This window comes from Mus caroli, chromosome 8 (genome assembly GCF_900094665.2).
Source record: "Mus caroli chromosome 8, CAROLI_EIJ_v1.1, whole genome shotgun sequence".
Classification (NCBI taxonomy): domain Eukaryota; kingdom Metazoa; phylum Chordata; class Mammalia; order Rodentia; family Muridae; genus Mus; species Mus caroli.
In genome coordinates, this window is record NC_034577.1 from 75,740,260 (window position 1) to 75,757,847 (window position 17,588).

General features: G+C 48.6%; 1 protein-coding gene across 6 annotated transcripts in view; it reads left to right on the forward strand.

Moving 5' to 3' along the window:
- Cacna1a (calcium voltage-gated channel subunit alpha1 A) overlaps positions 1–17,588 on the forward strand; it is a 293,753-nt gene that overhangs the window by 57,010 nt on the left and 219,155 nt on the right. For all 6 annotated transcript variants that reach the window (XM_029480502.1, XM_029480505.1, XM_029480504.1 and 3 more), the window contains exon 3: positions 15,061–15,360. In XM_029480502.1, the coding sequence (XP_029336362.1) occupies positions 15,061–15,360 (300 nt within the window). The remainder of the gene's footprint in view (positions 1–15,060; positions 15,361–17,588) is intronic.

The window sequence follows — 17,588 nt, forward strand, 5'->3', positions numbered from 1 at the left end:
TTATGTGGAGTTCCTTAATCCACTTAGATTTGACCTTGGTACAAGGACCTCTTTTTCTTTAATTGCTGTTACACTTGTGTGTGTGTATATACATACATATGCATTCCTAAATCTATCTAAATATAAAAATACAACTTGCACAGTCTGTATAGTGTCACTTGTATGTATATGTTTTGGGCACTGACCATTTGGTATTGGATAGCAAGTTGGTGTTCTCTTCCCTCGGGGAGACAATTTCTTGTGCTCTCAGCTTTTCTTGGTGCCTGTTTTCTTTGTAGGGTTAAGGCCCCACTTCTCCTTTCCACACTAGCATGTCTATTGGTATTGTCTGAAATTTTCTTTAAAAAAAAACCAACAAGACATTTTAAGCCAGGCATAGTGGTACACACCTTTAATCGCAGCACTTGGGAGGCAGAGGTAGGCAGATATTTGTGAGTTCAGGGCCAGCCTGGTCTATATAGTGAGGTACTGCCTCAAATATAAACAAATGAATAAATGCCACAGATTAATTTTGATTAGTTTTGCTTCTGTGCATGTGAGTAAATATGTGTTATCCTGGCTAGTGTTATATCAGCTTGACACAAGCTCAGTTCATCTGAGAGGAGGGAACTTTAAGAACCCACCTCTATAAGATCAGACTATACACAAAATATACATTTTCTTAATTAGTGATCGATAGACCCCTCCCACTGTAGGTGGTGCAGTCCCTGGGCTGGTGTCCTGGGTTCTATAAGAAAGCAGGCTGAGCAAGCCATGAGGAGCAAGTCAGTAAGCAGCACCCCTCCATGGCCTGTGCACCAGCTCCTGCCTCCAAGATCCTGCCCTGCACGAGTTCCTGTTCTGACCTCCTTCACTGACGAACAGTGATACGCCTCTTTCCTCCTTAAACTGCTTTGGTCATGGTGTTTCATCACAGCAATGGTAACTCTAACTAAGGCGTGTATGTTCACATGAGTGTATCTACATATGTAAGCCTGCATATTAGAGGGTAGCTCTGAGTGTTGTTCCTCAGTTACTGTCCACTTTGTTTCTTTGAGACACAGTCTCTCACTAGCCTGGAACTCAGTGAATAGACAAGACTGAGTGGCCACTGAGTCCTGGGAACCTGTCTGCAACGCCCTCCTCCACCCCCCTTCACAGCCACAACTTTCAGCTGAGATGACAGGTGACCATTGCTATGCCTGGCTTTTTTGTTACATGGGTTGTGGGAATTGAACTCAGGTCTTTGTGCTTTCAAGACAAGTTACTTTACCAACTGAGCTCTCTCTGGAGCCCATGTTAAAATCTACTTATGACTAATAACCCTGTATTAGTGGCTACTGTCTGTGACAGGGCAACATTAAAGACATCCACATTGGTCATTAAATTACATAATTCATCTCTACTGAAAGCTCATTGGTCAGATATAGTCATATGATCCCAGAAAATCAAAAGTGGGCAAGGACATACTACCTGGACACGTGTCTGCGGTGGAGAACCAGTAGCATTTGGTGAATAGCTCTGACGGCTATGTAAGAGAATAGGTCATTTGGGATCCTCGAAGGAGGAAAACCCGCTCTTCTTTTAAGGAGTATTATGGCTTTGGTCTGGCATGTTCTCAAAAGGACCTTGTGCAGAAGCTCTGATCTTCAGGCTCTGACACTGTTTGGAAGTCATGAAACCTTGAAAAGGAGGAGCCTTTGAAGGAATATTGGGACTCTGACAATTCTTGTCTGTTTCACTTCCTGGACCCTTTAAGCTACTAGCCATTTATGACACACACTACTGCCTGTGCTTGCACAGACACAAGCCAACCAGGGCAAGTGCTGTCAACTCAAATCCCTGAGACTGTGAGTCAGAATAGGCTTTTCCTCCTTGCCTGCTTACCGCCTCAGGTATTTTGTTACAGTACCAGGCACCTGGCCTCTGCAGGAAGGAAAGGGAAAGAAAACCATGGATCTTAAAACATGTCGTTAAATACCTAACAGCAAACAACTGTTTGTAACCCTTGTATGATAATGAAAGTAGTCCTGTGGTATGCAAAAAGACCAACCAACCCCAGGTGACATCTTCCCTTTAATGAAAACAATTCATCCTTCCAATCGCTTGTGTCACCACTAACTCCTCTCAGCATGAAGCCGCAAGTCGTACTCAATTTCCAGTAAAAAAATTTCCCTAGGAGATGCAGGGTTAATAAAGAGCACTGGAAGCTCTTTCAGAGGACCTGGGTTCAGTTCCTAGCACCCATATAACTCCAGTCCCTATATTAAAAAAAATCAAGCAGGAGAATTAGTATGTGGCAGAGAGTTGGGTTCACTGGTTGTAACATCAGGAGCCACCTTCCACATTTACAGAGTAGAACTTATTCATTCATTCATTCATTCATTCATTCATTCATTTATTTGAGATAGGGTCTCATGTAGCTCTCAGGCTGGCTTCAAACTCTGTATGTAGCCAAGGATGCCTGTGAGCTCCTGATCCTCCCGTCCCCAGCTCCTTGGTACTGGGATTGCAGGTGTGGGCATTACTACTTTAGGCTGCAGGGACTCTGAGCAAGAGCTCCACTAGCAGAGACATGCCCAGCCTCCAGAGAAGAATTTGAACGACATTTAGTTAACAAGTTTGTGTAGAAAGTAAATAGTTTCTAGTCTTCACATTCAATCCAAAATAGGCCAGAATTGTGCACAAAAGCTGTGTTTATCAAATGATCTATGTACAAGAGATTTACACCTTGCTTCTCTAAAGAATCAAGTTTCAGAAGGAATGCTAAATGTTACTGGAGATTTCTTGGCCAAATAGCCTAGCCAGATCTCCTAAGGGATCTGCCACAGCGGAACATACCCACCCCACCCCTCCAAGAGCCTCTTCTCTTGTGTGCACAGACCCAGGCAGACAAATGAAGGGAAGAAATATGTGTAGGGGAACTTCCAAACTGCATTGTGAGGTGGCTTACTGGTTAAGAGCACTGGCTGCTCTTGCAGAGGACCCAGATTCAGTTCCCAACACCCACATGGTGGCTCACAACTGCGTGGAACTCCAGGGGGAATCTAATACCATCTTCTGGCCTGAAAGGGCAACAGCATTCATGCCTGCATATCCTCTGCCCCCTCCCAATAAAAATAAAACAAGTCTTAAAAATATATGAGATATCATTAATGCTGTTGTTAGGAATGCACAAAAATATGACTGTAAAGCAAGAAAAAGACACAGAGAAGGGGACACATCAAAACTGTTATACTGAAATAAAAATGCACAACAAATCTCAGGAGGATTAAAAGGTGAGTTGGAGCATGGTCTCAAAGAGAAGAATAATTAAGCCGGGCGGTGGTGGTGCACCCCTTTAATCCCAGCACTTGGGAGGCAGAGGCAGGCGGATTTCTGAGTTCGAGGCCAGCCTGGTCTACAGAGTGAGTTCCAGGACAGCCAGGGCTACACAGAGAAACCCTGTCTCGAAAAACCAAATAAATAAATAAATAAATAAATAAATAAATAAATAATAATAATAATAAAAAATAAAAAAAAATTAAAAATTAATTGTAAGGAGAACAAGATGAAAAATAGCAAATAAAAGGGCCTGCTCACTTGTAACAGGGCTGAAGTGACCAAAGTGCCCAGACAGAAAGGAACCATCAAAGAAACACTTAAGAAAGTTTGTCAAAGTTGAACGGAAGGTCTGGGTTCTGCACTGAAGATCTTTCGGAGTACTCAAGAGCAGACTGGCTTCTGTGCACAGCACAGTAGTAACTGTTTCAGGGCACAGTGGCCAGTGAGACTGAGTAAAAGGACCAGGGACAAGAAGGTTTGAAATGTCCCAACAGTGTGGCTAGGACTGACAACAGAGGGAGCATAGTTTCTAAGTTAAATGCTCTGTGAGTGAAATTCTATACGCAGCCACATTGCTTTTTAAAAAAGATTTCTTTTCTTTTTATGTGTGTGTCTGTGTGTGTTGCCCTCAGAGTCCAGAACAGGGTGTCACATCCCCTGGAGCTGGAGATACAGGCAGTGGGAGCCTCCCGATGTAAGAGCTGAGAATTGAACGTGATCCTCAGGAAGGCAGCTGAGGCTCTTCCACTGTGGTGTCTCTTCAGCCCTAGTCACACTATTTAGGGGCACGAAGAGACTTCCCAGCACACACATCTCTAAAGCTCACTTCTGGAGGCAGATTGCAGTTTTCACAGCTGTCTACATGCTGTTGTGTTTTCCCTATTACAATTGCTGCTTTCCCAGAAGAGAGTGACATCCGCGCTCTCTTCCCTTGATGAGGTTTTGTGACTCACTGGACAGAACAATCAGAATTGATGCCTCATCACTTCCCAGTGTTAAGTCACAAGGGAGACTGCAGATATTGACTCCTTCCAGGGAGATAGAAAGCTTGGAATTTCCGAACTGGCACTTTCTCCCATTTACCCTGCCCTGACAGTGTGAAGGCCTCAAACAGAGAGAGCGCGCAAAGACCGAGACTCCAAATCCTACTGTTTGGGCCTTTCCAGGCTCCGTGACAGACCTGTGACTGGGGAAACCTTTTATGTGTAGCTCCTACTGCCATTCAATTATATTGGCATGAGATGGTTGGGGAGCACAACCCAGCTGATTCCCGTTGGTGACTTGAAGCATAAACTATAACGACGACTCAGCATTGCTCGGGTTTTACTAAGTTTGAGCTAAGTAGCTAGAGGACCTCTCATGCACCCTTTCTCAGAAAACTACTGTAAGGTGTACTCCATCACAGTTGGGGAGTAAACTAAGAGAGGAAGACAGGGTCCAGAAGGAGACCTGGAGGGAGGGCCTCTCACAGATGACAGAGGGAGAGTCCAGGTACAGGAGGTGAACTAGAGAGGAGACAAGGCCCCAGAGAATCAAGGTTGGGGTGGGGGGAGTTCACCATCAAATTAGATGTTAGTGGTAGAGGAAGAAACATTTTAAATTTGGACAAAATGGTTGACCCCAAAGAAGAGTAAAAGAGAAGAAAACATGACCATTCTTTCTTCTCCTGAGAATGCCAGCCATTTGGATCTGCTCCATCATGCAATCATGGAGTCTCCCTAACTTAATTTTTACTTAATGTCTGGTTGTAGTGTCTGTGTGTGCACAAACTTGCGGGGGTCAGAGGTTGACCTTAGGTGTTCTCCTGTTTTAACATTTTTATTATTTTAATGTGTGTGGGTATTTTGTTTGTATGTATGTCTGTGTACCATGTGTGTGCAGTGCCACAGAGGCCAGAAGAGGTGTTGTGTCCCCTGAAATTATTACTACAAGGAGTTATGAGGCACCTCGTGGGTGCTGGGAATTGAGCCTCTGACTTCTGAAAGAGCAGCCAGTGCTCTTGACTGCTGGGCGTGTCTCTCCAGCCCCTCTGCCTAGTTCTCGAGTGACCGTACCCAGCTTTCTCATGTGTGTGCTAGGCATGTAAACTCAGGTTTGCGCAGCAAGCATTTTACTGGCCGGTCCATCTCCCAGCCCCTCTCCTCAACCTTACGAGAGAAGGATATTGAGCATATATAGGGTTGGGAAGGACATCAGGGGTTCAGGGAGAAAGAGAAACCCCTCCTCTTCTGTGGCACAAGCTCATCACACCGATGGTGTGGGCTGGGTCTGATTAGTGCGCTGGCTTGAGGCATCAGGTGCTCTACTCTGGAATTGTTCCTGGAAACTCCTCACTACCACATAAATGCCCAGGGGAAGCAGCCAACCTGTTTCTAAGCTTGTTGAAGTGCTTGTTCCTATGGCCTACGACACTTGGCCTCACATGTCACATATTGTCTCAGACCAGTTTTGGGGGGGGGTCCTGAAAACTGATTCAGCAGATAAAGGTGCTTGTCACTAAATCTGATGACTTGAGTTCACTTCTCGGGACCAACATGGTGGAAAAGACTCCTGAATAGTTTCCTCCACATGCACACTATGGCACTGCACTCATCCACATTCATACACACATACAAACATATATACACACATACATTCATGAACATGCATGCATACATATACACAAGCATACATGCATATACACACATACATATACATACATGTATGCATGCATACACATAGACACACATAATACATACATGCACACATGCATAAATACACATACATACACACATACATGCATGAATGTACACATACACACATACATATATGCATACATACACACATACATATATATGCATACATACAAACACACATACATAATGCACACATACATGCATACATACACACATAATACATACACACATATACATGCATAAAACACATGCATGCATACATAACACACACACACACACATACATAAATTTAATGAAAAAGTTAAAGATCAGTTTAAATTCAATAGTGACAGGGAACATGATATTTAACACTGGCAATTTGAAGCAGTTAAAAGTATGAAGTTAATTTACAATGTGAAGATGATAAGAGGACGTTGGGGCACAGTGACAAGGAAGAGGGTTGCCAGTCTGTGTGACAATCCCCCATGCAACTGCTCATTCCGAGTCCCCAAAGCTCTGTGCTGGTTCCTCTTTATTACTGCACAGGTAGTGCCTTCCTACCCACTGCATGGTCCCTCATTCTGTTTATTTATCCCTCATTCTGTCACCATTCAGCTCGGACACACCATCTTGGACTGTGGCTGCAAAATGTCCGGGCACGCAGCAGGTGCCAGGAAGGCAACGAGACATGTGCACACAGAACGAGCCGTGTGCACACACAGCTTTCTCTTGCTAACTGTTTGCATTTTCTCTTTTCCTTAAAGTTCAGACCTCCAAAAAGTTGTACAAATAGCACGAAGAATTCCTGCATGTCCTTTGTCCGATGTCTCCAAATGTCAGCCTTTCCTACGTATACTCACTAGCTCTCTCCTTTTCTTTCTTCATCTTCTTGGGCTACTGAGAGATCCAGTGGCCCTTTAACCTTAGAAACAGAGTTTCCTGAAATAGATCCATCTCTCCAACAAGCACAGAGGAAATGGCCACGCCCAGGAATTAGCATCAAGACATCATTACCCAACCTGCCAGGCACCAGCTGTGCCATCTAACGTCCTGTGTGACACCATCAGGTTCTTGTGACTGCATCTCCCCTCAGGTTTTTCTTAACTGCGGTGGGTCACTCTGAACTTGCCACATTATCCCTTCCTAAGACACCAGTTCTGGAGCACACCCCTTCATTTGACCTTGATTGGAAACAAATCATTCACAACCTGCGTTCTTGGCAAAGAGATGCAGAGCAGTGTCCACGAGGCTCTGATTTATCCTGCTAACTCTGACCATTTGCTTGTCTGCCAGAACCACATTGCAGGGTCATTTACTAACAAGTGTCAGGCCGGGGCATACCCCAGTAACAGAGCCTATACCTAGAAATCCCCAAGTGAGGGGCAGGAATGTGGCTCAGTGGTAGAGCCCATACCTGGAATCCCCCAGTGAGGGGCAGAGGGATTGTCTCAGTGGTTAGAGCATCTACCTGGAATCCCCCAGTAAGGGGCAGGGGTGTTGGCTCAGTGGTTAGATCACTGTAGGCATGTTTAGGTCCATAGTCATTTCCGTCCCAGGTTGGAGGCATGTGTGTGGGAACAGCTTTGGCACAGTGAGTGTGTCATTGTTTCTCAGCCTCCTATCCATGTTTTTTAGACATTCCTGATAGTTCTTGTACATTTTCTTGGCAGTTGCCAAAGTGCCTGTGCCTATTTACTTTGACAAAAAACAAAACAAAACAAAACAAAAAACAAAAAAAAACAACCCAAAAAACAAAAAACAAAAAAATCAAGACCCACCATGCTGTATGGTACCCAGCCCTGAGATGGTTTCAAACTGTTTCTCTAGTGAAAGGAAGACAGGCTCCTTGGAGATACAACTTGTTCTAGGGCTCAGTGGTAAGGATAATCTTGGAGAGGCTTGTCTTGCCTGGAACTAAGAAAGAGGTTAGAAAAGGGGGTGGGGCAACAGCTCGTACTTAAGAGGGCAAGGCTAGAGAATTGCTGAACATTCAGGGCAACCTCAGACTATGTTGAACTCATTATGTAGACCAGGCTGGCTTCCAACTTAGATCTGCTTCCAAACACTGGGATTAAAGATGCTTGCCACCACACTCAGATGGCTTTATCACTCTTCCTCTCTACCTCTAAAGACCCTGGAACTTCATATTGGCAGGTGTGCAGCCAGAACGACAGAGACCAAATGCCTTGAACTGACCCCTTCCTTCTTGCAGCTCAGTGGCTGGCTGTGCTGGTAATCGTGTTAGTGGAATGTGATCTGGGCCTTTCTTGAGAGAAAATTCATTCTAGTGCTCTGTTCAGTCGTATAATAGCCACAGCCAGCCATCATCTGACAAGTGGACCCCAGCTGATGGATGGATTCAAGATAGACCCATGGCAGGGGGTGGGGGCTGATGTCTGGCCACCTGCTGTTAAACTCTGTGTGGCTAGGAGGCTAGTCCAAGTCTTTTTCCCTGGTCAACAGCAGTCACTGGTGTTACTGAAGGCCCGGGATCTACCTAGAGTAGCCACTTGAGATTCTGTGAGAAATTAATTCCTTCATCTTAAAGAATGTCTCCTTATCTGCAAAATCAATGCACCCAGAGCCCATCACTGTTTAGGGCAACTGAGTTAAATTCTCTGTGGAAAAGAGTTATTATTTTGCTGGGCACGGCACACACCTTTGATCCTAGTATTCTGGTGCAGGACCAGTCAGATTCCTGTGAGCTCAAGACCAGCAGCTTCTGCATAGAGAGTTTCAGGTCAGCAGGGCTGCACAGTGAGACCCTATCTCAAAACAAACAAAAAACGAACATAGAAACAAACTGAAAAGATTGTGGAGAGGGGAGTTGGGATCATCCTCTAGGGACTTTACGGAAGGACAATTAGGGCTGAGGAGATGGCCAGAGGCAGTAAAGGGCTGGAGTTCAATCCCAGAGTCCGTGTAGAAAGCTGAGCGTTTGGTAGTGTGTGCTGCCAATCTCAGCTCTGGGGAGGTGGAGTCAAGGAGGCCCCTGGAGCTTGCTGGCTACCTAGTGAGGTCCAGCCAATGAGAGATGCTATGAAAAACAACATTAAATAATAAAAGCGATAGTTCCTCTGGCACACAGACACACGCATGCGTGCACACACAGATGTGCACACACATACATGGACACACATGTATGTGCACTTACACATACATGAACAAGGGCACACACACACATGTGCACCCAAACATACATGAACCTGGACACACACACACGAGTTGGGGCTCAGCACTTGTTTGTTGTTGTTGTTTCCTTGTTTGTTTTTTCTTTTTGAAAGCAAAGTCTCATATACCAGGCTGGCCTTGAGCGTCTGTCTCCTGAGTGCTGGGATCACATGTGAGCAGCATTACACTGGCTTTATGCAGTGCTGAGGACAGAACCTAGGAGCTTGTACAGGCTAGGAAAGCACTCTACCAACTAAGCAACACATAACCAGCCTGGCACATAAACATTACAACAGCGGAGCCCATGCAGCCCATTTGTCTGCTATGGAGGCATGGGTAGGCAACACCCCAGCCTGGCACATAAACATTACAACAGCGGAGCCCATGCAGCCCATTTGTCTGCTATGGAGGCATGGGTAGGCAAGGGCCCCGGGGGACTATGGAGGAAGGCTGAGGTGGGTGTTGGGGCTTCCTGGTCAGAGTTGAAGAGGGGAATCCCTACAAATGACCACGAGAAATAGTGTTGCCAAACCAGCACCCAGCAGACTTAGCACCCAGAACCCTGCAGAGATACAGAACATTTTATTGAAATCTATCACACACACACACACACACACACACATCACTGCATACAAGCACCATATGAAGCTCAATTAAATGATTAAGCAACAGGCTGGGAGCATGACCCAGCTGACGGGACACGTTCTCAGTATGCAAGAAGCTCTGGGTTCCACCCCAAGAACTGGGCCTGGCAGCCCATATCTGTAACCTCAGCGCTCAGGAGGCAGAGGCAGGAAGATCAGAAACTTAAGGCCATCTTTGATTACCTAATGAGTTTAAGGCCAGCCTAGGATGCATGAGGTCCTGTTTCAAAAAAGTAAATAAAACACACGAGAGCTCTAAGAAACCAAGCATGAGTCTCACAGAGAAGAGGCTGAGACAGGAGACCAGCTGAGAGTTTAAGGACAGTCTGGGCTACATGAGACCCCGGCTCACAAAAAGAGCATTTTTATTTTATTATTAACTTATGGTTACTGTGCATGTATGACACATGTTCATGGTGTGTGCACAGGGTGGCACGCATGTGGAGGTCAGAGAACAATTTGGGGAGTGGCTTCTCTCCTTCCATCCCTATGTGGAAGGTCCCAGGGAACTGACTCAGGCATTAAGGTGAGTTTTGCAGGGCAAGCGCCTTTGCTGCTCAACCATCTCACTAGCCCAAAGGGTTTTTGCTTTTTAAATGAACAAACTTTGCAAAATCAACGTATTTGTGCAATTGTCATCCACAGAGAGATGCTTGTAAAAGGTCCCTCTAGGCCAGTCACTTCCTTACCACCAATGTGGTGGCCACTTCACCCTCCCAAATGTCAGCAAACTTCTGCTCAGATTTGGACTTTATAGAATAGAAATTACACACAGCTGGGCTGACAAGATGGCTCAGTCGGGAAAGATGCTTGCTGCACACAACTGCCTGAATTTGTTTCCCAGGACCCACAGGGTAAGAGGAGAAAACCGATTTCGGTTAAGGTTTGCTCTAACCTCTAAACATGCCTCTCAGCAGGTGCATGCCCGTCATACAGACAGCACCCCTGGGCATGTTCGTCCATGGACTTATGTCCTCTTTCTTCTTAGACACACACCCAGAAGGGTCAGCAGGATAGCTCAGCAGGGAAGGGTGCTTGCTGGGAGAGCGATGTGACCCACATTCTATCCCTGGCACCATGTAAAGGTGGGATGAGCGAGCCAACGTCACAAAATCATCCTCTGGTGCTCACACACAAACAGCAATGGTAATAAATAAAAGATGCAGATCCGGAGTGAGACACCACTCTCAGCCTGTTTGGATGTTTAGCACTGACAGACACACTCTGTTTTCTGAAGTGCATATCAGACTGTCCTCTATGCTGCCTAGTGTCAAAGGGTTTTAGACTTATGGCAGTGACTTGAGTGAATTTTCCAACCTTTCCCAACCTCAGTGCTTATGTGTGGGCTGCTGGGCTTGGGAAGTGGCTCAGTCAGTAAAGTCCTTGACTTTCAAGCACGAGGACCTGAGTCGGTTCTCCATATCCCACATAGGAAGTAGGGTGTGGTACCACACTCCCAGGGCTAGGGAGGCAGGGTCTGGAAGATGTCTCAGGTTCACCCACCAGCTAGCCTTGTCTACTTGGCAAACTGCAGGTCAGTAAGGAACTGAGGAGAACAATCAGAGCAAGACAAAACCTGATGCCAACCTCTGTTCCCCTGTCAATCAGTCAGTCAGTCAGTCAATCAGTCATCAATCAATTCTTTAATTAAAAAGGTGGGTGGCACCTGAGGAACAATATCTAAAGCTGTCCTCTGGCCTCCATGTGCATTTGTACACAGGTGCTTGACTGTCTGTGTGTATGTATACACACACACACACACGCACACGCGCGCGCACACGCACACGCACACACACACGCACACACACACACACACACACACAAATGGAGCTACTCTAGAGATCATGTGGAATCTTTATCCCAGGACTCCATCATCCTCCAGATCCACTCTGGTCTAATCAGCTCAAGGGGCTTCAGAAATCCCTGCAGGTGAGGATGAATCTGGGAAAGGTTGGCTCTGCAAGGTGCAGGTCTCCTGGGCTGATTCCTGATATCCTTAGGCAACAGCTTCCTGTTTTACACTATTGGCCTTTGAGACAGTGAAAGGCAGAACAGGGTCAGATATAAACACCATCGCGGGGTGGTGAGTGCCCTGTGCCCCCGGCACAGCTCTGCCCCTGTGTGTTACTTATGCCACACCTGTTGCATCAAATTCCTAGTTGTGATTTATTTATATGCTTTGTTGTTTGAGGCAGGATTTGACTAGCTTAACATGTACCCTGGAGCCCGGACTGTACCTGAACTTACAACAATCCTCCTGCCGCAGCCTCTTGGGCAGGTGGGTGACAGGTGGGTACCACCACCACACCTGGCTTCTTTTGACAAATTAGGAAATTTTAAAATGCACTAAGAGTTTATATACAGATATAACATCATTTTAAAATGTCCCAAATGAACTCAAATACTGCGTGTGGGCCAAGCAGGCTTTAACTAGCTGAAGATTTGCCTTCTTAGCCTCTCCCTCTCCCCCTTTCACATTCTGCTTTCCAGTCCACACACATTTAGGCTTAATGAAATTCATGACAAATCATGATCCCCTGCCTCAACCTCTGAGTTCTATGATGGCAGGCCTGCACCTATAAAAAAACCAATTTCTTTATTATTAAAACAATTTTTAATTGTATTTTTAATTTTGTGTATGTGTATGGAGGTCAGAGCACATCTTGTGAGAGTCAGGTTTCTTCCATCATATGGATTCTGGGAATCCAACTCACGTCAGCAGGCTTGGTGGCAAGCCCTTTTATCCAGCCAGCCATCTTGCTGGTCCCTGAAATCCATTCCTTCTTTTAAAAACTTTATTCTTTCATTTTATATGTATGAGTGTTTTGTTTGAGTGCATGCCTATGCACCACATGCACACCTGGTGCCCAAGGAAGCCAGAAGATGGTGTTGGACTGCCGGGAACTGGAGTTACAGCTGGTTGTAAGTCACCATGTGGGTGCTGGGAATCCAACTGGGGTCCTTTGGAAGAACAGCCTACATTCTGCCTTCTAAGCCACCTTTCTAGCTCCCCAAACTATTTCTTGGTCCATCTGCTTTAGAAGTTAAGTTTCACATCCTATAATCCTGAAGCTACAACGTGTATAGAGCCTGAAACACTACCCATACAAAGCCTTAATCCACAAGCAGGCAAGCTCACATGCATATGGTGTCTCAGGCAATGCTGTACTGTGGCCCCAAAAGAAAGCACCCAGATGCCCATTAAAAAAAGAAAGAAAGAAAAAAGAAAGTGGACAAGCAAATGTAGACTTTTCTTTATAGAGTATTATACAGCAAAGAAAATGTATCACCCACAGGCTCTGCAGAATGATGCTTATTATGAGATCAAAAGGAGCAAAACATAACTCCTGCTGAGGAAGGCAGGCCAAGGTCATAAATAAAGCTAAAAGAATTAGCAGAATGCTCAGGCAGAAGTTATACTGGCACTGCCCCCCCCCCTCGTGTAGGCCTGTAGGCGGGTTTCTGGGGAGCTGGCTTCCAGGAGGGTTCTTTCGCAGCAATTCCTCAACTTGTTCATTTGTGATTTATGTAGTTTTCTCTGTGTTCATGGAGTTTCCAAATAGAAAAAAAAAAAAAAAAAAAAGCAGGTGGGGTGATCCAAGTGCCTTATAGAGCAGGGGCCAAACCGAGCTAGGCCAGCAGCCCCCACCTAACACCCTAGGACTCGGTGAGTGGTCTGCTCCTGGGAGCTCACACGGGGGCTGCCACCAGGATCTCCTAAACATTAGCTTGGATTGGCCCCCTGGGACCCACAGCCTTCCTAGAAGTGCCCGGAACCATTCTTCTAGCTCATAAAAACTGTCTTCTGCTCAACAGACCCACATTTGTTCAGCGACGGCCACCCGCACCAAGTCTCCAGACCAAACCCTCTGGTCTTTTAAGTTTCTTCCTTCCTGTTGGGCACGCCTCGTTCTAGGCAGCGACGCGGACCTCGGGTGGCAAGCAAGGTCCCCTGTGCGGGAGGACTCTGTCCCGACTTCCCCCTGCGCGCCTGGCCGCGCCTGCTCTCGCGCCGGTGATTGGTTGCGCGTGTCGCCGGGTGGGTCTTGCTCTAGGGCACAGGGCCGCGATCTAGCCCCGGCTCCCGGCCCGGCAGCTCCCTCCTCGCACCCCGCACCTCTTCTTTCAGCGGAGCTGGGGGGAAGGGAGGGAGGCACCCGGGGGTGGGATGCTGCCAGGCTCTGCCGCAGCCCGAACCGCTGCCGAGCGGCGCGCACCGCCCTCCCTCGCTCGTTCGCTCGCTCTCTCGCCTCCTTCCCCCCGTGGGGAATTTTCAAGACTGCGCTGCTGCAATTTCCCCCCGGCCGAGGCTGCGCCGCGCCTGGCTGCGCGCACACACGCTTCCGCGCGCAGAGGAGCCGGCGGCTGCTGAATCAGGAGGAAAACAGATCGGCTTTTTTCAAAGCCGGGGACCAGCGGCTCCCTGACGCCTCCGAGCCCCGCCGCGCCCCTGCGCCCCGCTCCTCCGCCCTCTGCTCTCAAATCGGGTTGAATTTGGGGGAGGGGCTGCAGCGTTTTCAGGAATTTTCTATTCTTTCCAGGTCTAGGAAAGTCAGCAAAACAGACGGACAAATCCTTCGCTGCCACCCTCTTCCTATAGCAAAGACCTGGTTTTGGTTTTTTGTTATTTAATTTTTTTCTTTTCTTTTTATTTTATTTTATTTTTTTACTAATGGGCCGAGCCCATGCCTTTAGCAAGATGCCAAGCTGACCCGGACCTCGGAGGAATTTGAAGCCAGTCGCTGCGTCCAAGGGAGGGGGGGGACGTCCTTCGCTTAGACTTCGCGTTTTAAAGGGGGTGTGCATTGGAGCGTTGCTTTAAAGAAAAAAAAAAGCTGATCTTTTTACACTATTTTTTTAACTGATTTTTTTTTTAACTGAAAAAAATTTTTTTTCTTCTCCGGAGTGGGTGGCCGGGGATCGCCTGGATCGCGTCCCCGGTTATTTTTGCCGCGCCCCTCCCCCGCGCCCCGCCCCCGCGCCCTCCCCCGCACCCCTCCTCCCGCCCGGGGTCACCGCCTCTGCCGGCATGTCCCGAGCCGCGCTCCCCGGCTCGGCCGGGCCGTCCCGCTCGTGAGCCCCCCGAGCTGAGGCCGGGCGCCGCCGCCCGATGGGCTGGGCCGTGGAGCGTCTCCGCAGTCGCAGGTGCAGCCGCCGTCCCCACAGCCCGGCCAGCCTGAGCAGCGGCGGCGGTGGTGGTGGTGGTGGTGGCGGTGGCCGTGGCTTCCGCAGCGCTCGCCGCAGCAACAGCAGCCGCCGCGTAACCCGAGGCCCTTTGCTCTTTGCAGAATGGCCCGCTTTGGAGACGAGATGCCGGGCCGCTACGGCGCAGGCGGAGGAGGCTCAGGGCCGGCCGCCGGGGTGGTCGTGGGCGCCGCGGGCGGCCGAGGAGCCGGGGGCAGCCGGCAGGGCGGGCAGCCCGGAGCGCAGAGGATGTACAAGCAGTCGATGGCGCAGAGAGCGCGGACCATGGCCCTCTACAACCCCATCCCTGTCCGCCAGAACTGCCTCACGGTCAACCGCTCCCTGTTCCTCTTCAGTGAAGACAACGTGGTGAGAAAATACGCCAAAAAGATCACGGAATGGCCATATCCTTTTGCCCCAGCCCGAGCGGCTGCGCCTCCCCTCCTCCTCCTCTCCCTCCTCTTCCTCCTCCTCCTTTTCCTCCTCCTCCTTTTCCCTCTGCGGGGCTGGGAAAGAGACCTGGGGGCTGATGGGAGCTGGGGGGCTTCTAGGCGGCTAGGGGCTGGAGATGGGGCCCCGGTAGCTGAGGGAGGCAGCCTCCAGGCCTGCTGGGCTGCCGCTGCAGAGTGAGCCTGCGAGTAGTTAGGAAGCTTGGGACTGGGGGAGTGAGTGGTTCCTTGTGAAGACCGAAGGTCTGGATCCTGGGTCAGGTCGCGCGGGGACACTGATGGGGGCTCTTCTGATGGGGTCTGACTTCTGATGGAGCCCTAGCTGGGCCAGTGCTTAGACGATTTGGGTTACAGGGTAAGAGAACCCATACATGTCTCCCTCAAATCCTTCTATTTAGTACCCCGATCTCTCAACCCTGGCCTTCCACCCAAGGTGGGATCCTCAGGCCTTGGGTATAGGATACCATGTGGCTTGGCCGTAGAGAAGCTATCCCTCAGTTAGTGGCTCTGGGTGGGCCACCAGCTGCATCTGGGGACTGTCTTTTTTTTTTTTTTTTAGTGGTTTGAGGGACACATCATCAGAAGCCCTGTGTGCAACTTCCATTCTCTCCTGTCACAAATCAGAGCCCCTTCAGCGTTATTTTTTGGGGTGTAAAGAAATATAATGCCATCCACCTGGTGAGGCCCATGGCCTGGGAAGATTTGAGGTGTGTTGTTTCAGTATGAGGGGAGGCTGAAGGAAGGAAAAGAAGTGGGGACCCTTTGGAGGGCTTTTTGTGGACTTGGGTTTAGCTTCTCATACACCGGGGACCTGGTTAGGAACACCAGGAGGGTCAGCCTCCATATAGACATCTGGGGCAGGTAGGCAATCCCCTTTCCATGAAAGACCCAGAGAAAAATGGCAAAGAGCCGTTTTTTTTCCTCTGCCGAGCCTGATTGCACACACAGTGCCCCTGATTCCATGAAGTCCTCATTTGCTTCCCATAAACCTGGAAGAGGACATGCTTAGCATCTGGGGAGATGCAGGCAGGCGCGGGTGGGTAGAGTTGAGATTTCTCTGCCGTCTAAGCATGACCCAGATTCCCCGTGTGGGGGGACACACCCTGCTCCCCAGGCTGGCTGGCCACCCTGCCATGCCCAAATGTGCCTCTTGGCTTTTCAGGCTCCAGTCTGTTGAGGGCCAGAATTATCTGGTCTGGTCAGGTCCTTAGAGTTTACAAGGGGTCCATAGCTCCTCTGTAATGGGTGGGGCCCTTCCAGCTCAGGCAGAGCTGGGCTCTTGGAGTTTCTGTTCCGAGAGCACAGAGGGCTGCATTCACTTCTGGGGGCTCCAGATGGTGGTTCCTGGGGCTGTGAAATCAAGAGAGCAGGAGGTTTCAGAGTACGGGGTTTACTTGGAGTGAAAATTAAGTGTCAAAGGTCCTTTTTTGAGGAATGTCTCCATAACCACTGTGTTATTGGTGCCAGGATTTTGCCCCTGAATTCCTCCTTGCAAAGGTGGGTCCTGAAAGCTGGCAATGTGCACTCCCAGACATTCCAACCCAGTAACATGTTCAGAGGATGTGTGACCTTAGTATGCAACCTGGAAAGAGTCGCTGGGGCTTAGAGGATGTCAGGGGCTACAAACACAACTTCAGGTGGCGCTAGGGGCTGCCGTCTTGAGGGAGCAGTCACTGGCCTGATGGGGCTTTCTTGTTGAAACGACTTTCCCCCTTTCTGTAGCCTTAGAAGAGGAGGCAGAAGAGTTGGTGAGCCCCTCAAATGTCCTCAGCTCACCCCTGTCCCTCCTGGATGCTGCAGTTCTGAGAGTTGTAGGTGGTGGACTCTCGCAAAAGTCATGTTTGGGCTGAGCCCTGGGCACCACGAGAGCATCCCAACCTTGTTTCTTGGCTAGTTCAGGCCTCATTTGCACTGGGTAGCTTTGGAATGAGTGTGTGCAGTTTCCCGCCCTCTCTGCAGAGCCTCTATTCCCATTTTGGCCTGAAGAATCAAACACTGTTATACAGCCCCACTCCAGAAGGGAGCGCTTCCCATCCCAGACCCAGCAGTCTCCAAGCCAGGTCATCATGCAGGAAGCTGCTTCTGGGAGGGTTGGAGAGGAAGGGACAGAAGACCTGAGGCTGTTCCATCAAGAAATTCAGGCCAGTGGGAGGGAACAACACAGACTTGCCTGGGAGTCAAGA